The sequence below is a fragment of the Anoplopoma fimbria genome, chromosome 17, assembly GCF_027596085.1.
Source record: "Anoplopoma fimbria isolate UVic2021 breed Golden Eagle Sablefish chromosome 17, Afim_UVic_2022, whole genome shotgun sequence".
Classification (NCBI taxonomy): domain Eukaryota; kingdom Metazoa; phylum Chordata; class Actinopteri; order Perciformes; family Anoplopomatidae; genus Anoplopoma; species Anoplopoma fimbria.
Genome location: NC_072465.1, coordinates 7,718,445 through 7,739,536, shown reverse-complemented (window position 1 = coordinate 7,739,536; position 21,092 = coordinate 7,718,445). Strand labels below are relative to the sequence as shown.

Below are 21,092 nucleotides of genomic sequence, written 5' to 3'. Positions count from 1 at the left end.
CTGTGTCTTATCAGGGTCTTGAATCAATCAGGAGAAGGTGGACATGTTTATTTCAGTAAAACAATGTGTCCAAAGGCGGTATCTTGTGCTGTTCCAAAAATCTTTTGAGAAAAAAAAAAATGCTTGTGTTCTTATGGGTAACGTCTTTGCATATAACTATTCACAATGCAAGACAACAGATATTTATACAAAAAAAAGTATATTTTATGAAGCTTAAGTGTGAGAGCCATTGCATAATTGATACTTCACAATAAAATGATTGTGTTTAAATCACAGCCTTCATGTGTCGCGTGTGAGTCTCTCATGTCCAGCTGCTCTGGCTTCCTCCCACAGTCCTTTAAATTTCCCATATGTGTGAAATTGAGTGTGAAAATGTGTGTGTTCGGCCATGTTTAAACTCTGTTATAGACTGGAAAACTGTCCAAGAGAAGGTGTCCTCTCTTTCACCTAATGCACGCTGGGGAGAGGCTACATAAGCAAAGTATGGTGCGTCCTGTGATGCTGCTGTACAAACACTCCATGTAGTCTAGAAGAGATGATCCATCATCAATACATCCGTAACTCTATGGTTATACGTATAATGATATTATTATTAACCATAAATTAGCATGAACGCTGCCTGTTGTAAGCAGCGGATCCCTTATGGTTTTTCCATAGACTGGAATTAAAAACAGGATTCATCAGAACTCCACCTGTTGAAAGAGGATTTTGTTCTAGATATAAAACCTGTAGTGTGTTTTTTGTCTTTTACTTTTTTGTCCTAATTGTTTTTGCTATTTGTTAATTGTTTCCTAGTATTCTTTTTTTTCTCCTTTTTTTTAAATCTTGTAAAGCAATTTGAATGTGTAGTTCTATATTTAAAAAGGTTTTATTAATTTGTTTCTATTACAGGCATTAAGAACGAAGTCAGTCTTCCATCTCTATGCATATGTGTGTGTGTGGGTGTGGGTTGAGGTGAGGTGAGGTCTGTCAAATTTCTCTAGTAGTTATTAAAACAGCGACTAAACATCCACCCAGACTTTTAAACCGACTCTCGCTCTGATTGGCCGGGCGGCGGTCACGTGTTGTAGTGCAGTCAGTCGCTGTGCCTTGCCTCGAGCCAGCGCTGAGTGGAGCCTGTCTGCCAACAGCCTCAGCAGCGGCTCTATCTGGAACCCACTACACTCACTGACAATTAAAGGAGGCCCCTTTTTCTTCTTTTTTCCGAGGACTATTCTTCACAATGGGCGACAAGAAGAGCCCAACCAGGTAATGCGACCGCCTGCCGCCGTTTCTGGCTAGTTTCGTGCGTTTTGGGCTCGATATTTGGATGCGTCTCCCTCAACGCAGGGATCGTTTCTCCCTTTTTCAGTCGGTATGCCACAGCTAGCTTGAATAGTGCAGTCACTATGGCGGCTTCTCGCTCCCTACAACCCAGTCACTTAACAGACAAAGGGAATTTTTTCGGAGGAGACGCCTGGCACTCTCTGAAACGCTCTTCCGTCTCGACGAAGCCTTTCGGAGGGTCAATGTCGAAATTGACATTGTTTGATATTGGTTTTGTTAGCCGACATGCTAAGCTCCGATGCCGAGGATTTTTTTTTTAGCCCCGCTCGCCTGCCTGCTAGCCTAGCTGGCGATACAATCGGACGGTGTGGAGCTTCGCCACTGAGGGAGGGGGGGGTTATTTAAAAAAGGGGGCTTTACTTGCCGGGTCGCGAACCCAAAATTCATGACAACCCCACCATTTGCGCCGCACTTAGTGGCTCGTGCATTTACACAACGCGCTATGTTTGTCACTGTCTTCCTTTTTTTGTTAATTCTTGAAATGTGTTGGTGGCATTTCTCCCCCTCCCTCCCCCCACCCACCCCCCAAAAAATAAAAAAATAAAAATATAAACTAACTTGACCTTAACATTTGTCAGGCCAAAAAGACAAGCCAAACAGACCGCAGACGACGGGTACTGGGACTGTAGCGTCTGCACCTTCAGGAACACCGCCGAGGCTTTCAAATGCAGCATCTGCGATGTGAGGAAGGGCACATCCACAAGGTAACGTAGCTCTCTCACCCTCTCTCTCTCTCTCTCTCTCTCTCACCCTCTCTCCATCTCTTGTCTGAGCGTCTCGTTTTCTCCTCCCCCCCCCTGCTCGGCTGGCTGGCTGCAGCAGCATTGCATCGCATCGCAATTTAAAGCGGATGACAAACTTTGATCGACAGCCCCATTTGTCTGCGGGCGAGCGCGGACTTGTTGATGGACAGCCTTCGCAAACACCTCCCTGCCGGTGTCTGGATTATCCGTAGTTTATCACGTTAATGCGGCTAAACATTGCATTGCTTTTATGCACTATGTTCTAGGTAGGCTGGCTGCCTCGCTAGCCAGAGGGGAGGGGAGGGGAGTGTTGGGGGGGGACCATACTTCATGATGGCTGTACAGCTACAGTGCATCAACAGCGAAAGGGCTGCCTTCTTCTTCTTCTTCTTCTTCTTCTTCTTTCCTCCTCCTCATGGAGTGAAACAAGGTGAATGCACGCTCGTGCGTTTCGCCAACCTGTAGGATTTGCAGAGGTTCTGTTAATCGTCTGACAAGAGTCAGACTTTATTGTGCATGCGGTGGATGTACAGTAAGGAGATGATTATGTTTCCAAGATTTATTTTTGTAATCAGGATTAGAGATAAACCCCAGATGTGCCTTTTTCTATTTCTTTGTCCGGTATAGTTGAAGCCAGTGCAATTTCATGCCCAGTCTGGCATGATTTTTTTTCTCTCTTAAATGTCAGTCAACACATTTGTCTATGATTAATCATGTTAATATCTGCCACAAATAAGTGAATTCACTCTCAGAAAATGTCTCCAGATTAATCATACCTGCGTTTATGGCGACAGGCTTGTATGTCCCCGGACAATTCCCCTGAGCTTCCCTCAGAATAAATTTTGTGATGTCAGCAGAAGACTGCGTCTTATGGGAAACTGAGATGATATCACAGTGTACCTTAATGTCATGACGGGATTCCCTTTTTAGTCTGGTGTGTCGCTTCCTCCCCCAGATCGGCGGAATGTTTTTGATGAGAAGTATCGTGTGCTGCGGTGTGAGATTGTTTACTCCCGTCATCACTTGCATGATGAGTTGGAGAGACAGATGAGTCACTTGTGGGTTTGTTGACAAGTCCCCTCTGCACTCTAACCTTTCCAGCTGTGGTTTTACAATGAGTGGCTAGACTGACACCGCTGGCGCACCGCAAACGGGGAGAACACTCTGACGCTGGTTTACTGAAAATCCAAAAGATTGAGCTCAGCCTTAATTGTCTGGCTCCCCTCCCCCTCTGATCTTTTCCCGAGCTGCTCGTAGCTTAAGACCACAGCCGATGGGTGCGGGCTGAGCCTACTGCGCTGAACAGGAAGCAGAGACGAGCATGTCGAAGCCATCCTGCCACTGTGCTTTGGCAACGGCCCAGTTGCCTCTATTTGGTAAGTGGGAGCACATGACATCACAGGAGTGGTTGCCACACATTCCTGTTTGATGTGAACGGGTAACCTTTTATTAATGCAATTGTGTCGTTGTGGGGCTGCCTCTTATTTTAATGAGTACTAATTAGCTGTCTTTTCTTTCTCGTTTGATGTATACCAGCAAAGCATGGGACAGAGCAGCATGCTCTTAGCTAAATGATTCACACTTAAGGCTACGTGTGGATGTTTGTCTTGCCGCTTTTATCTGAGGCTCTACTTTGGATGTGCTTTTATGCAAGGAGGGCACGTGTGTTCACTAATTATAGAGGCCCTTTGGATTTGGATCATCAATTTGTGTTTACTACAAGATAGGGTGGACTTGGATAGGTATTGATCTGTGCAGTCAGTGTGACATGATTGTATTTAAGTGTATTTTGAAAGGGCTTGTTATGAGTTATGTGAATGACTGGCAAGTGACCTCTTTCCACACACTCCTTCCACAATCCCCAAATATAGCTTTCTTTTCCTGCGTCCTGGATACAAAGGTCAGACTGTGTTGACTGTATTCAAAACGTAGTGAGGATTGGATGGATGTCAGCTGAAGTTTTGCATGCACCGCCACCCTCTTGGTACAACAGGTAGTAGTCTGTGTACATAAATGCAGTGACGAGCATGGTAGCTGCAGGTCCAATCATGGAGAGTCTACCTGCTTGTCCTACGTGAATGAATCCAGATTAGATGAATAGTTCCACCCCCTTGAGCTTGATACAGCCATCCCTCACAGAGTGCACTGAGCCATTGAGACACCAGCTGTTTCTACAGGTGCCGATGGAGGATAAACAATTAAGGTGATCCACGGTGAGTGAGAGGCTTTCACTACACAGAGGCTTGAACTGCACTTTGTCCCCCCTGCCAGCGGTAGGCAAGCTAGGTAACTGTGGGTCAAAGGAGGCAAGAATGTGTGTTAACGAGGGCAAAACTCCGGCTGCGGCATCAGCATGCAGGGAGGGGCCCCATCTCCCCGGCCCGGCGCAGCCTAACGAACCTGTTGACCCAGTCCAACTCAGTGATGTAACATGATACCCGACTAGGCTAAATCTAGCCTCTGCCACCCTGACTCTTAAACAAGAACGCACTCTGCTTTTTTGTACCTGACCTCGTCGCTAATCTACAAGTCCGAGTAGCCCAAGTATTTGGCGCCTGCTTCTTTGGTAATTGGAGAAGGGCTCGCATTAGCATCCCCTGTGAGGCGCGCGCTATCGTATTTAAATGTTTCTGGCATCTGAACCCCGATCGCTGCGTGAACGTGACACCGTGTTGCCGTGCATCAGTTTGCTTTTGTGGGGATGTTTGGTATGCGCCTCTGTCAGCCCCGGGGCCCAGGGAGAAACCATTAGGAGCCCTCTAAAGTTGATTGATGGCGGGGATCACAGGAAGTCTTGAGGTACCTCAGTCTTTGACTGCCGCCCTGTTATCTATGCGCTGTTTCTCTGTTGTCAACCATTTCAAGGAGCTTCCATCTGTGCTTTATATAAAACGGAACAAATGGGTGTCTCCCACTGGTTAGGAAAATGCAGTGCTCTGACTAGATTAAATAAACCAACTTCTATGGACCGTAATTTATCTGAATCTCAGACTGCTGAGATGACACTGTCCCTGAACCAAAGCAACCCATATACTATATATATACACAGCAGTGGGAGATACAGGAGTTTATACGCATGGGTGTTAGATATATAATCTTTGAAAAAAGTATGTTTGTTTAAGCAACTTGATACTTCTTCGCACAGTGGCTTAAGGATCAAATCTACATTTTTGTCAGCTGATCTCATCAGCTGGACTCAAGACCACTTGGCAAAACGAAGCTAAATCAAATGACGCATGACATTTTGTTTTTGCACTTATCAATTTCTATTCTATCTATGTCTGTGTCACCAGGCTGTCTCTGTTGGTTTACAGTAGCCATCTTTTATTTGCTCAGATAGCTGGTAAGGCCTTGCTGTAGGAGATTAAAAGTTAGATTTGTCAGTCACCTGTAGCTTGTGTAGACTGTCCTGTGAATAATGTCATGTACAAATATTGTCACAAGTATGAAGAATTCTAAAGGGAGGGTAAGATGTTTGTCGGATCATTCCGTCAAACTTCCATGACTCAATCATAAGCAGTTACTGTAGATGTTAATGCCCTTAAGTAAATGTGTTTTGCATTTAGTCTGTGGCTTTATAATACGGCGTTATGGGAAACCCATGAATCCACAGATTATGGAAGTTAGAACCAGGATTGATGAACAGAATCAGAACGGATACCCGACCCTGAAGCAACGAGTTACTTGTGTGGCAAAAGTAAAAGTGCATCTCTCTTTTTTGTGTAAGCATTGAGGCTGCACAATTATTGGAAAATGATTGGTGCGTGTGCGTGCGCGTGTGTGTGCCTGCCTGCCTTTCTGTCTTTTACAATGATGGAATAGAGCCATTATAATCCGTGGATTCTACCACTGTCACATTAAGGCAAATTGTCTAGGATAATGGAATTACATAAGAGGGACATGCCGGCGCTCAATTTATATCTGCACTTCCTCGCCCACCCCCTGCCCCCACAGCAGCCCCCCCGCTCAGAGGAAACTGCTTTTGCTTATCCAGCATTATCAGCATCTGCACTAAAGCCCTAAGCACGAGCCGGTAGCCCTAATCTTTACATGTTAATTGCCGGATTTAAAAGTTCTTAATTACTTCATGGGATTTGGCAGTGTGTGAGTGATTAAATACAGTAGCCAATTTGGCAATTTGACAAAACAGAGAAAATGTTGAGAGAGCTGCTGAATCGAGGCTCCTCCCCTCACCCAAAAAAAGACGAGAGCAAACGAGTATGATGGCAAGGGAGTCTTGAGGAAAATACAGAAAGAGGCATATGAGGACAAGGAGTGAGAGAGTCGTTATGTGTGGAGTCACAGCTTGCTGAGGAAGAAGGAGGAAGGCGAGGGCAAGAGAGGACACAGGGAGAAACAGAGCGGTGGAGGGACATTTATGTGCGTGTGTTTCTTGAAGGGGGGGGTATGGATGGCTGCAAGGGGGATGTGCTCGCTCAGCCAAGAGTCTCCAGGGGCTAAAGCACATCATTACCCAGGGAGGGAGAGAGATTGACTAGGCAGCCTCTTCTGTTTCTACCAGCGCCACCATCCCTGCAATGGGGAGAGAACGGCGCCGTTTGACATGTCATATGCTGCAGATCGAGAGTGAATCCAGAGTCCACGTTATGAATGTTAAGGACATTTAGTGGTAAAGAGTTGTCAGTTGTTAGTCTGATGGTTTGACCCTGGTTGCCTGGGCTTTATGGAGAAGCTACACCCCAGAAATCAAAATGTGTTGGTCCGTAGCGGCTTCGTGTTTGACTTCCCGATGTCTGGTTTCCTCACTTGTTTTTTGTGTTTGCTCAGTTGAAGTTGTTCCCAGTGTGTAGCGCACAAGAGTCCGCCACGAAGGTGCAATGTCCCCTTTGGCAGTCGTGCAAACTGTAAACAAGGCGCCATTTACGCTATAAAGCAAATGGGCAAGAGGATGACAGGACAGCGGCAAGAAGGGGGCGACCGGGTCTACTTGACATGATAACTTGCGCACACCAGAGGCAAACAGCAGGAGAGAGGGTGAAGAGAGGTGAAGACGACCTACTTAAAGCCGGCAGGGTTTAGGCTGGGCGGTACGAGGGAGGGGGCGGGGGGGGAGTGAAGAGAGCAGCCAAGAAGACAAAGAGAGCGACAGAGAGAGGCAGCGGAGAGGAGGAAAACAAATGAATGATACGGAGCGATGTGACACAGTGCTGCTGATGGAAGCACTCATACGTGCTTAGTGCCTCTGCAATGACTCGCTGTCAGTCTGCCCAGCGCCAGGCAGTTCACAGCCTGATAGAGGTGTCAGTGTGAAGATGTGTTGTCTTTAACACATGAGCAGACTTGGGATGTTAATAATCAACTTTTTAACCGACAATAAGAATTTCGACCAATCATTGCTCAGTTACTCGCTTTATAGAAATGTAAAAAAAGAAAAGAAAGAGAGAGCTCTCTCTACCGGATACTCGCTAACGCTACGCTGGGATTGCAATACACAGGCTGAAACCATGACGGAGTATGTCGGGAAGAGACACACAGCTGACAACCTTGCAGCTAAACTGGCGGTTAATTGATGCGGTGGAGACTTATTGAACGCATGTGTCAACGACTATGCATGCGGCGTCGTGGTTTCTTGTCCTCCAGTAGGGGTGATCTGGGGACAGATGCCTGTTTTTGCGCATACACTGCAGCCAGCAATGTTGGATTTAACCCGTTTGTGCATCGGCTATCACTTCAGCTGGGCCGCTTGTTAGGCACCTCGACCACAGCCACTGACATGCAGTGTCGCATAGGATCCACATTTAGACGTAGACATTTCCTCTTTTTGCACATGTCTGTCTCTTTCAAACACACCCAAACTGAGACAGTTGGTATCCTGTAGGCTGTCAAGAGAAGCAGAAAACCAGACTCTCAGCAGCCAGCATGGTGGCATCAGGCTCACAGTTGTTACAGAAAAGTTGAGATATCTTTGAGAGTTTTCTTTGAATTTCTCCCTTTTCTGTCCAATAATGTCAGGAGCAACTAAGGCCATGTCCACATTAACCCGCTTTCACTCGTTTTCAAATGAAAATGGGGTTTTAAGATCTCCGTCCACACGTGCATTTCAGCATCGTTTTCGAAATTATGTGCGTCCAGACTTGCTCCCCTGAAAACGAATATCACGTGACTATTCACGTACACTGGGCATGCGCATGCCGGTGTAAACAGGGAGTACATTGGTTGCTTGGTTACAGATAATACGATTACACCACTCTTGATACTCGTCGTGCTTGATACTTAAGAACTTCCTCTAAAATCTTCCTCCATGAACTCAAACAGACACATTTCGTGGAAGTTTTTAGAAGTTTTATTTTTCAAGCTTAGTTACAACACTGCAGGTCTAACTATATCTCTCCCACACAGACAGCACATTTACTTTAAATGAACAGTCATTAAACGAAGTTTACTAGATTATGGGTCCATACATTTGGTCAACACAAGTCCATCAGAAGTCCGTTATTTAGGGCTGATACCGCCGCAGGACACGCCACACTAATCGCTCCAATAACAGCTGATTCCAGCTGAAGCCAAAGAACCGCGTCATCGTTTTCGGACTTCTTCGTTTTCAGTCATCCACACTATCATGAAAACGCCGCGTTTTCAAACTTATCCGTCCTCGGGAGCGTTTTCAAACTTATTCGTTTTCGGTGCCCTAAAAACCCTGTGTAGTGTGGACGCTCGGTGCAAACGCAGAAAAAGATATGCGGATTCATTTGAAAACGGGTTAGTGTGGACGTGGCCTAAACGTCATGTCTGACTGTTGAGCTCTTTCACTGTTTTTAAGAAAAGGTGTGGGGTTTAGATGCTTTCTGAGAGCCTGCTGTGAATGCATAACACCTGATTGAAACAGGGTGGTTGAATCCACATAGCCCCACAAGGAGTGGAGGGGGGGGTGACAGGAATATTAAACCCTCAAAGTCCTGACTGGAAGGGACTCGTGAAGGGATGAATGGTTTAATGCCTCTGGTGGGCAGTGGGAATTAATCGTGAAGCGCTCTAGCCCCAGGCTGCTCTTCAGGTGCTGTCCTCATTCAACCCTCCACCACACACTCACTCACACAGATCACTTTACCCAAGGATGGCTGGAGGTGACAGCACTTCTTCCAGTCTCCTCAGGCTCCGACGGATCAAGAACGTCCTCACAGGGGAACACAAGTCCCACGGTCCAGTCGTATTCCCGTTTGTCATTTGTCCATTTAACGTTACAATATAGAAAATGAATAGGTTTGTACCTGTTCACTGATTGGGGTTCTTTTTTAAAAGATTTTGTAGTTGATCCGTTTGGATTCTCCCCATGTTAACCGCTGATTAATTACACAGTAAAGTGTGTAATAAAGTTTTACTGCTGATGGTTATCGGCCGATTTCAAGTTTAAATATGAGATATGGAGATTGGCATTAATTCTTTCTCGACGCTGATCCTTGATAATGCTACATTACGTACAACAGGAAATCCATAAACGTTGACAGCATTTGAGCAACAGCTACAGTATGGAGATGGCATAGATAGATAGATAGATTATGATGCATTCAAGCTTTGAGATTTGTGATCCTTTTCCCTCCTACTGAAATCACACTCAGTCAGATTCAAGTGTGTACTACTATAAGCCCGTAAACAATTAATTAGTTAGCCGATTGGCATTAATCTTCATAAGTCATTTATCAAGGAAACATTTTACAAGTTTCTGTCAACAGTAAATTGAATATCTTTTGGACTCTTGGATGGACAAAACATCTCACAATTGGACTCGGGTCAAATGATTGATGACAATGTTTACGCACTAACAAATTGGTCAAATAATTGACTGATTAATTGATAATGCCAAGCATAAATGGACATATTTAAATTTCTTCTGTCCAACCAACAGTCCATAACCTTATTATTATTATTATTATTATTATTATTATTATTATTATAGGAGACTAAGAAATCCAGCAAATATTCACATTTGTGAAACCAGAAGCAGTGATCTTTTTGTTTAAACAATGACTTAAATGATAAGTCAATTATCAGAATAGCTGCTTTGCTAAACCGATCGTTGTTTCAGCTCTGGTTACTGCATTAATGGTGAACTTATTATAACATGATGCATGGAAAACAATCCATACATAATTCTGTCCTAAGTCATCAAACACATGCACACGCCACTGTTTTTTGTTGCACCGAGTGCAAAAAAACCAATGTTGTCAGGCAGGGGGCCATGCAGAGCTCTCCCCAGACATACCTCAAGTCTCTCTGGAAAGACTGTCCATACAGTCAACAATAGAACATGCAGATATATCGACCCGCTGACTGGTTCACAAATTATAAAGCAGCACAGGCAGGCAGCTGTGTGCTCTGCTCCATCACCCTCCACACTGGTAGGGGGGGGAGAGCATCACGCGTCTCTACATAATGATCAAGTGTTGACACAGACGGGTGCCTGTAGATCATCGGTTACATGGTTGCCGGCTTGTCATGCAGGGTGGTGCTGCCATCAGACCAAAGCCCTGTGGCAGTGTCACATGCTGGATCTGAGAGATGGCCTCAGTCCTATATATATGTGTGTGCGTGTGTGGTGGGGGGGGAACCAGGTCACCGCCGAATAAATATGAATGGAGGATTCCTGTTTGTGAACAACTCTGCACATCATTGAGGACAAGGAGCCCACGATCGTACTGAGTAGATGCGGCTATTTTTTTCAAAGTCGGAATGAGAGAGTGGGTGGCGTTGAATAGTCTGAGCTCTTCAGCGAGCCGTCCACGGTCGAAGACTACTGTTCTCTCTCTCTCTCTCTCTCTCTCTCTCTCTCTCTCTCTCTCCTCTTCGCTCAGCTGTCTGCCCCTGCATTCACTCAGCCTGGCAGGAAATAATTGCTTGTCCTCCACACAGCACTTCAAATAAAAGAGCTGTGTTAATGAGGGCTTTCCTGCACCTCCCTCTCTCTGTCTCTCTCTCTCTCTGTCTATATATATCACACTAGCCATCCCTCGCTCACTCTTTTCATAACTCTCTGTGTGAAGTGCTCCGGCTCATTGTTTCTTGGTTTCTCTCGAAAGAGTTCCCTCTGCAACAGCAGCCGCAGTTTTTTTTGTGTGTGCCCTTGGCCGGCGGTGTCTGCTGCTCCTGGCTGCCGGGAGCAGCAGCTGAGCAGAGGTGTGTCCGTCTCTGGGATGGTTCTGGCTGAGTGGAGCAGTCTAACTACGGGTGTCAGTCTGACTGAATTAGGAGCGTTTACTCGTGATGATAGTTATTTCAGGGTGTCCCGTGGAGGGAGTCCCCCCCCCACTCCTTCCTTCCCCCAGACGGTGGAATTTAGGGCCAAGCATGGGAGGAGCTGTCAATCATGGCCTATTGTTGTGCGAAGGGGAGGTAATAAGCTGTAAGCCCTCGCAGTGGGAAATGATTCGACAGCAGGCTTTGCACACTTGACACTCTCACTCGCACTGAATCCACAGGAATATATTGGCAGCAGCGGGAGGTCGGAGCAATCTCTGCAATTGGGCCCTGGGGTTCACTCCTGGTCCTGCTCCCGGGATCATTTCCAGTGCCTCTTGTCAAACATAAATGTTTCGCATTTGATTTGGATGTTTGCAAAATAATGTGGTTCAGTTGTAGATTTGTTTTCTGCCATGTTGTGGTTTAATTAGTACATTCTATGCTCAACAATGTGGACAGCTTTTAAATGTGAGTCGTAATTAATGTTTAATATATGAAGAGTATTCTTTTTTTAAGCAAAGGTGGACTTTTTTTTTCTTTTTCTTCCAGCTGTTCAGGGCCAAACGCACAGGTATGGTGTCTAGCAGAATCTGCAGCCATGTTAATGAGCCACAGAGCGTGGCTGTGCAAAGCCGCGATGTGTGGTCAGTAAATAAATAATGGGGCAAAGAGAGCGGTGGCTCTATCTTGCCAGCAGCAACTCATGGCTGACTTACAGCTGGCACTGAATCACTGCTTAACTACCGAGGCTGCGTCTGCCGCCGCTGCTGTTGCTGACACAAATCTCGGACTCTGACCAGAGCTTCAGCTCCGTAAAGAGGCAAAAGAGGCGTGGAGCTTATCGGCCGATCAATCACTCCCTTACCGCCTCCTTGGCTAACGGCTCTCACTGCCAAATAAAATGATTTCTCATCCTGTTGGATGCCGTCTGCGTTCACAATCTGTTTACTCGTGCATGAGGGCTAGAGTGACAAATGTTTTTTCACAAGGGGTCTGTGAGCACATTTTGTTATTGTAGCTTTGCGCACTGCATTTTTACTCACAGCTTTATTTAGCTCAAGATGCCTCCCCAAAACCTGAATTCTTTGTCACACTTTCTCAGAGGCATGTTGGGGATTTCCCACCACATGTTGACCCCAGATCAGTAATCCAGACTTGAGGGACCCACAATATTCCCCTGGGGTGAGGTGTATTATGTCATTGACATAGTAACGGGAGAGGGAAATCCAAGGCTCGGAAGTGTACTGGAAATTATAATTGCAAATTTGTGTTGTGTCAGCAACACAGGCGAGGAGGTCCAAAGCTGTAAACTTCTAATTATCACTTCCTAATTAATTGGTTAACAACTTAATTACATAAGCATTTAAAGGAATTGCGGAGATACTTATTTAGTACTATAAATAGGAGCTCTAATACACTCTAAAATGTTCGTGCATCTCGTACACAGTTTGTGCACTCGCTTTTTTTAGAGTGGCTGCTTTCCAAATGTACATGATGTGAGGGATTGTGATTTCTACAGAGTACACACAACAGCCCATCAGATGTGTTCTTGGGAAAGCTGTCGCTTTTTTGGCCATGTCGGTTCAAAGCCATTTGCTCTGTGCTGAGTGTTAAATATGGAAGAGAACCAAAAAAGAATAAACTTTTCACTTATAATGCTTAATATTTTAGTATTTTGTATAATCGCTCACCATTTTCTGGCTCAGGTCTCAGGCTGACCCTCTCCTTGCTCATAAACGGTCTCACTGGTTTATTAAGAAGGTGTTAGATTAAAGTAGACACTGTGCTAAACTTCCCCATACTGAGTGAGTCACTGTTATGGTCTTAAAATGTTAAAATAGCCTCTCATAGGTATGGCTACCCTCTTTTTCCTCAACTCTCCTAAGCCATTCATTAAGAACGCACTTATCTTCATTTATTTATTTTCAGTTGTTGCATCATTTTAGACATCAGTGACAAACAATTATTTCAGGGGCTGGATATCGTTTGAAAGACACCTCTATCGGAAAAAAAATTGTGAAACATTCAGCCTCATTGTTTTGACAGATTTATTGGGAATTTCTGCTTTCCAAAATGATCTGTAGTATCGTGACAAACACACTTTATTTTTTTGCCTCACAACATAGGGCAATTCACCCTTAAACAAAATGTCATTCCACTCGTTGCCTCCGCACTTGAGTGCCGAGCATTACATGCGCACACGTGGTAGCACATCAAAGCAGTTGCTCACAAAATGCTAAATTGTTTTGTCGTAAAGAAAAAAAGACACGTTTTTGTACGCAATTTAGACCAAGGTGGCAGCCAATAATACAAAGGCCTTTTGAGTTAGAAATGCAGGGAAATCCCTAAAAGTAAATACGAATTTCGATCTATTTGATAGGAACAAGCCAGCTTTGGCAATCCTGAAGCTAGAATTGTATTTCACCCCAGTATCTCGCTTTAATTCTCACCCACTGGAGGCCCAGGCCAGAGGGGGCCTAACACAAGGCCAGCAGGTAGAAAGAGCCCCGGGCTTCAGCGAGAACCAAGGCACCTAATGGATACTGGATCAACGGCCCGGGGCTCCTCAGCACTCACCACAGCCGGCGTATTGATGGAGTGTAGTGCGAACATAACGACACGATGCTCTATTATGCACCGATTGATTCCCCCCCCTCCTCCTCCTCAAATAAATGCCCTCTCTGTCTGTAATTGGCTGCAGCAGGAGGAGACTTAATGAGCTGGATGGAGCAGGAGGAAAAAAAAAAGTTGAAACAAAAATTGGATTTGTCAGAGTTTACAGTGCTTGGCTACCGAGACATAGACAAACCGAGTGTAGTGTCAGTGGTGAAAGACGAGGATGCAAGTGCAGAAACGAGAGTAACTGGACTGGCAATATGATGTTGCCAAATTGAAACACTGTGGCTAACCACTTAAGCGGCTGTCTGAAAACCACTCTCCACAGCGAGCCACTGAAATCGGCGTCATCAGCGCCTCACACACTGTTGAGCTTTCTTCAGTTTTTTTTGCCACATGCGTTTGCTGTTAGACCATTCCCCAAAGCGAGGCCAGAAACATTTGTTTTCACTGCGAGAGGTTCATTTTTTTTTTTTCCAGCAGCAGCTCTAGTTTATCTGCTCTGATGCTGACAGAGTTTCTACAGATTCCCGTCTCGAACCACAGGTCTCCGAAAGCAGTCCCGAGGATCAAGGCACCTCCTCTCCTCTGCAGGGATATATAACAAAAACTCCTGCCAGGACTGGAATTTGGAAGGGTCGTGTATACACAGCTAGCTTGCACAACTTGTCGTGTTCCTGCTGAAAGGCCTCCCGAGCGGCCGTCGAGTCGTGCCAGGCTGTTTTGTTTGCACGCTGAGCTTTTCAACAGCGTGTTAGTGTGTGTGCGCACTAGCGTACTTGTGGTTTACTCCTCGCCATGCTTGCCCAGTCCTGGCCTGTGATTATCCACGCTGCTGGCTGCAGTTCGGGCTCAGCTGAGTCAAAGTGTCTCTCTCTCTTTCCCCTCTCCCTTTCCCTCCCCCCAGGTCCTCTGCTTCCCCCCCCCAGATGCTGCCAGCTGGTGTCCATTATGCTGCAGGTGTGCGTGTTGGCTCGGGCAGTCTGACTTGGGCTTATTTTTTTTTTTGCCTCAGGCCCTGCTCTTCTGCACAGCTGATGGAGCAAGATGCTGCATCCTGCTGCATGCATGTTTATTTGCAACAGCTCAGCTCAGTTACACAGCTGTGGAAAAGATGTTTAGGAAAAAAAGGATGGTTTGATGTGAAGTGGCTCTTTTAAGGAATCAGTGGGATTCTTTGAAAGTGGCCTTGCTTTTACTGTTTTTGCTGAATGAGGAAAAAATGAAACAAGAAGAGATAGTTGAGGAATGTTTGAATATGAGGGGAAAAAAAGGTGTCGGTAGTGCCATGGCTGCTGGTGAGCTCAGTGAGCGGAGCAGCTACACCGTGTCCAACTGAATCTCAGTCTGTGACAAATGGGGCCAACCCTGCAGTAATCAGATTAGAGGACTTAAGTGACGTGCTGCAAATGTCCCACCTTGTGATCCTGTGCATTCATTTTATTACAGCCGTGAGCTAATGAGATTAGCCCGCAAAACAGAGCCGCTCCACCGGGAAGCGGCTGCATTAACCTACCTCTGCTGCAGCCAACATCCCCCGCCGGCCCGCAGGTTCACTCACCTCTCTTTGTCAGCTGTAGTGTGACCGCGTTGGTGCGCGGCCAGCAAGCAGCTCGCGGCTCCACTACGAGGCTAATCCATCTTTGTGCCTTGGCTCCCCTCTCCACAGGAAACCCAGGATCAACTCCCAGCTGGTCGCCCAGCAGGTGGCTCAGCAGTACCCGATGCCTCCGCCGCCCAAGAAGGAGCGGAGGGAGAGGAGCGAGCGCACAGACAAGGAGCGCCCGGACGGCGAGGGCGAGCGCGCCATCGGAGAGGTACGCCCGGAGATTGAGCGTCCAGAGTTGGTGAGGCCAGAGGGGGACCCTCCCGAGAAGGAGAAGGAGAAGGAGAAGGAGAAGAGCGACAACGAGCAACAGCCAATCACAGACAAGCCGAACAGAGAGAAGGAAATCATCCCAGCCGTCACGAAGAAGCCCAGCAGCAAAAAGACCAGGTCAGTGTTCACGTCCCGTCCTCACTTGTGTCTCTGGATGTCTTCTCTGCTGGTATTATCCTCACCGCTGTCTTATCTGTTTTACCCCCCCCAGACCCAAATCAGACAACCACCAGAGCCCGCCCAGTGAAAAACACAGCATACAGTCTGGAAAATCAGCAACCAAGACCAACAAGAACTCTCACATTTCCAGGTGCGTAGCATCCTCTCGTACTCTGCGTGTCTTTGGTAGAACAAACGTAGTTTCACATCGATGACTTCTGTTTTTAAGAGTCATGCAGCACTAGGCTTGTGGGAAAAGCTCAAATGATTCACAAATGATCTTTTACACTAAACACCCACACTCACTTTATATACACTCGTTCTGGCGGTTCATGTGTCACCCAACAAATCGAGCAATTTAGTGTAACCGCCCCCGCACTGCTGGCAGCCTCCCCCTTGTTGTTGCCGAGACATCACACACCGTGGTTGCCATTTCTGGTTACTAACGTCTATGTCTGTGCTCTTCTCCTCCCCCCCCCCCAGGCCCAAACTGAAGAACATTGACCGGAGCACCGCCCAGCAGTTGGCTATCACCGTAGGGAACGTGACGGTGATCATAACAGACTTTAAGGAGAAGACCCGCTCCTCCTCCACGTCCTCGTCCACCATTACGTCCAGCGCGGGCTCCGAACAACAGCACCAGAGCTCCGGCTCCGAGAGCATGGACAAGGGCTCGTCGCGGGCCTCCACGCCCAAAGGGGATCTGTCCGTGGGGCACGACGAGTCGTTCTGAGCCCCCAAATCCCAATTTTTTTCCCACCCACTTGTCCTTGACCCCTGCCCCACCATCGCCACGATCCCCCTTCCCCCTCCCCACACATGTTTCTGGACACTATGGATCCCATATGGGGAGAGATATCACCTTTCCCATCGGTGCCCCGCCTCCACTCCATGACAACCCCCGGATACGGAGAGGAACAGTGCAGTGCGCCTGCCGGGGAAAGAAACGCCCTCTGTTGGGTGAACTCCCCTCGTGGTTACAACCCATGATGAAGGCGAGGAAAGCTGGGCTACAAGGAATAACACCCCCATACCCCCCCAAACCCCCCCATGACCTCCCCTGCGGTAGCATCCAGACACTTGTATGTATTGTTTTATATTTCTATGTGGATGTGAGGCCAAGTCGACCTTATTTTCTTTTTGTTTTTGTAAAGAAGAATTCTCCGCTGGGCACAATAACCACCATCATTTCAATAACTTTAAACTATTATTACCCTTATTTATTACCTGTTGCACCTGTATACTTTGATATTCTCCTTTTTTTTAATTTTTTTTATGTTGAAGCTTTGCTGTGTAGCCCCCGCCAATCGATCATTCCTTCAGTGTTTTTATTACAGTTGGAAGATGACAGGACAGGACTCGAGTCACGCAGACACACACGAACCACATACACACACACTGGTGCTAGAAACACTGTGAAGCGGTTTTGCAGATCTGGGATTCCCCATTCACTCAATGTGACAGAGTGCTGATGAATCAAATTCACTTTTTCCTCAATAACACTGTCTCACTCTGAACACTGTCGGGACCTCCATCAGGGCCGTGTTGGTCTGTACAGGTCAAGGTTCAGACACCTGACTTTTTTCAACTAGATTGTCTATGATTTAGTATGCTATAGCAGATCTCTTATACAGTATATTATGTCCTTAACTGTACAGTGTAGGCTGTTGTGTAAAACACTAAAAGCTGTTGATATTTTCTGCATTCCGTACTTGGATATTGAGTTATTTTTCTGGCTAAAGGCAGAGCTGTCCTCGTAGCTCTGGAGCCAGAGTTTGTTTCTGCGGTGACTGAATGGACGGTCACATGCAGTTCCACTTGGTAAAACCATATCAGACTGTAAAATAGACCCGTTGTGTCAAGCTGTTGTGAATCGATTTCATCTTTCCTTTCGCTGTGGTCCTGAAGACTACTTCCCATCTTTATTCTCTCAACCTTTTAATCCCAGAAAAAGGAGTGCAAAGACGTGAACAAAAATTTGCAAAGATTGACAATTCACTTGACTTTTTTTATTTTTATTTTTTTATTAATTAATTAATTTAAGACTCCTGTCATTGAAGGCAAAAAAAAAAAGAATAATGCAGTAGTTAACAGAACACAATTGCTCTTTCATTTTTTTAAATCAGCGAGGCTTATTTAAAGGTTTAATTCACTTTCACCTTAGCTGATACTAGACCAACATAATTTCCTTTTAACTGTATGAAATTGTATAAAGAATAAATGTGTATATGATATCTTAGTTTTATTTATTGAAGGACCAAAGGAATTTCATAATGACATGATACATAGACAGATAAATAACAATTTGAAAATGCAATTATCTAATGTGTGAGATGAATAACAGTTTAAATAAAGACTAATATAATCCACGTAAATGGTGTTCTTATTGTCCACTTGTCTCTATGAGAGCAGAGAAGCGGCAGTTCTGTGAGTAGGAGGACACTAGCGGCTCCACGCTCAGTGGGTGGGCGTGCGGGCGACGAGAAGCCGACTCTGCGTTGGGGTGGGGGGGCAGCGGATAAGAGCTCTGGGTCTGCTGGGTCAAAGCCTTTTTGGCCCCGGTAAGCCCCGCCTTCACTCTGCTGGACTACCACAGTGCATGTAGATCCCCTAACAGAGGCACACAACTCACCAAAACTAAAACCAGGGTTATGTGAGGTCAACAAGGCCCCCCCCCCCCGATTTAAAAAAACCTCAATATACCCTACCAAGATCTGAGGGGCGAGATTTGATCTGTGTCGACCAAAGCTTTGCCGTTTCACACGTATGGGCGATAATCATATGTGTGGGTCGTAAGCAATGTTTGAAGTCCAAGAGATAATGTGCTCCTGAGTTATTTTTTATTTTTTACCTGCTCTTCTAAAGCTATGGTTAATATGTAATTATGTACTTTAATGCATACAAATATGGAATCGGTGTTCAAAGTGAGGAAAAGCAATGTGAATAGAACAAAATAAATAAATGTGGGAATGTCGGGGGTCAGAGGGGGAAAATGTTTTGTCCAATTTTTACTGAGAAAAAAAAACAAACAAAAACCCTGCTTTGTAATGCAATCTATTAGAAATAGGCCTAAAAAGCCATCTTTTCACCTGCCTTATCTGCAACCACGTTCACTTGACTGAGTACTCCAACGGAGAGGATTCATTGTTAAATTATTGACAAATGGCCATTTGCTGAGTATATGAATTATTGCTTGTGTATAGAATTTTAAAAACACTATGAATGACGGCATCGAAGCTGAAGTCTTTTTGTTTCCCTGTTTTTTCTTTTCCGCGCAAGCAGTTCTGTTCTTGTGTGCGACCAGTAACCTTAATTTACTGTGTAAAGATGGTTACATTTTTTAGCTTTGTTTGTCAGAGACCCAAATATAGAAGGCTTGTTTACTGACTGTATAACCTTAACCGTGAATTTCCAATTAAGTGTATTATACAAACTCATTTCTTGCTATAACAATGTCTTGTACAACACTTTTAAAGTTATTGCTCGGTTTAAAAAAAAAAAAAAAAAGACAGAAAAAGTACAAAAAAAAAGTTTTAGGGACAGTACAATAATCCATTCTTTGTTTATTGCAGTTATTATTATTTTTTTTTTCAAACTTATAGCTAATGTGTCATTGTTTCCCCTGTGAAATGGTCACATTATGTTCCTGGTGTGGAAATGTACGCAGCATTTTCAGCAGATCACGGCTCCTTGTCTGGCTTATAATGTTAAAATAATACATGTTTCTGGCATGTGCACGACTTTTGCGCTTATAGGCTAACCTGATCATTTCTTTTTCCCCTCGCTTAAAATAGAAAATGTCTATTTATGAATTTTGCTTGTAGTTTTTCACAAATAAAATTGTTAAAGTTATCTTATTTCCTGTCTGCTTTGTGTCCTCTTTATTTATTTATTTTTTTAAATTGATGCTACCACATCAACCACATGTATTTACGGAAGCCTGTAGGCTCAGATCTTTCGGTTGCTTTCATACACGCTGCCAGATAACAGGAAGTGTGGAAGGCGGCAGGCTAATGATTGTGATGTCCGGAGGAGAGTGTGTTCATAGAGGAGAGAAGCCTCCGCAGTGCGGTGACACATGACATGAGGGAGCCCTCACATCCACAACGGCTTTCAGTCACGTCTCCCTCCAGAGGCCGCTCAGCAGCCCGCTAATGCTCCGTCTGAAACCTCCCACCAATGGCCGCCAGTGGTGACCCATACAGCATGGCCGCAGAGGGAAACAGAAAGTGGTTGTTCTCTAAGGGAGTGATCCATTTCTCTCCGGTTCAATTTGTGACAACCTGGATTTTATGACCTGATTTCATCACCTGTTACACCCCCCCCGGAAGTACAGTTCCGTTCGAAATTTTGGATTTCGAACGGAACTGTACTTATTATTTTTTTTCTTTTTGTTTGTGTGTGTGTGTGTGTGTAAGAAATCTTTAATTATATGAATATTTTTGCATTGCTCTGAACGTTTGTGTTTGTGTTGTTCTTGTTGGGGTGGAATAGGTCATTCAATGTGTGGGGTGTACATTTAAAGTTGATTGATGTGCATCCTTTTGTGACGTTTACCAACATAAAAAACACGACTGACTTATCTTAAATGCCAGGAGAGAAACCTGGCTGGCACCCCGGACCAAATAAGAACATTAAAAGACACAGAAAGTCAAACTGTCACAATTTGTTCATACACTTTGTCCAAACGTCCCTTCTGCTTTGGTGTTGTTAAAAAAAACAGTTTTGTGGCTAAACATTTTTTGTTCAAAAACGTTTTTTCTGCTTGATTTTCTTCAATCAATATTTCTGAATAAGGGATTTAAAGGAATGATAAATCTGAGAACTTTTCTTTGAGTAAGTAAGTAATCCGAATACAAAATAAATACAAGTATGAACCTGAAAAAGAGCGTGATGTGTTGCCTTTAAACAAATATTGATGTGTGCACAACAGGCGGAATGGAGGAGCGTTGCTTCAATGTTACTTAAGCTTAAATAACCAACATTTTCAGCACTGAAAAAAAGCTGTGTTGAAAGAGTTGAATTTGAAAGAGTTGAATTTGTATAAAAAACTCCTCGTTGCCTTTTTAAAACTCTTTTAACTTCACACCTTCACACCTCTCCCCGTCCCTCCCGTTTTCCCATTTACAGCTCACACCGGTCCATCATCGCTCTGCTCCATCCATCTGTACACA

General features: G+C 45.1%; 1 protein-coding gene across 1 annotated transcript; it reads left to right on the top strand.

Moving 5' to 3' along the window:
- The first annotated feature begins 1,055 nt into the window (after positions 1-1,055).
- Positions 1,056-19,732, top strand: rybpb (RING1 and YY1 binding protein b). The gene is made up of 5 exons (XM_054616847.1): positions 1,056-1,248; positions 1,905-2,030; positions 15,550-15,876; positions 15,971-16,069; positions 16,402-19,732. Exons 1-5 carry the CDS (start codon positions 1,223-1,225, stop codon positions 16,649-16,651), a joined length of 828 nt encoding a protein of 275 aa, XP_054472822.1. The 5' UTR covers positions 1,056-1,222; the 3' UTR covers positions 16,652-19,732.
- The last annotated feature ends 1,360 nt before the right edge of the window (positions 19,733-21,092 follow it).

What these genes read in the sequence shown, in the direction of transcription:
- rybpb (XM_054616847.1), top strand. Translation starts at nt 1,223, where the DNA reads ATGGGCGACAAGAAGAGCCCAACCAG. An exon ending in CCCAGCAGCAAAAAGACCAG is followed by an intron (nt 15,877 to 15,970) that starts GTCAGTGTTCAC and finishes TACCCCCCCCAG; the next exon opens with ACCCAAATCAGACAACCACC. An exon ending in AAGAACTCTCACATTTCCAG is followed by an intron (nt 16,070 to 16,401) that starts GTGCGTAGCATC and finishes CCCCCCCCCCAG; the next exon opens with GCCCAAACTGAAGAACATTG.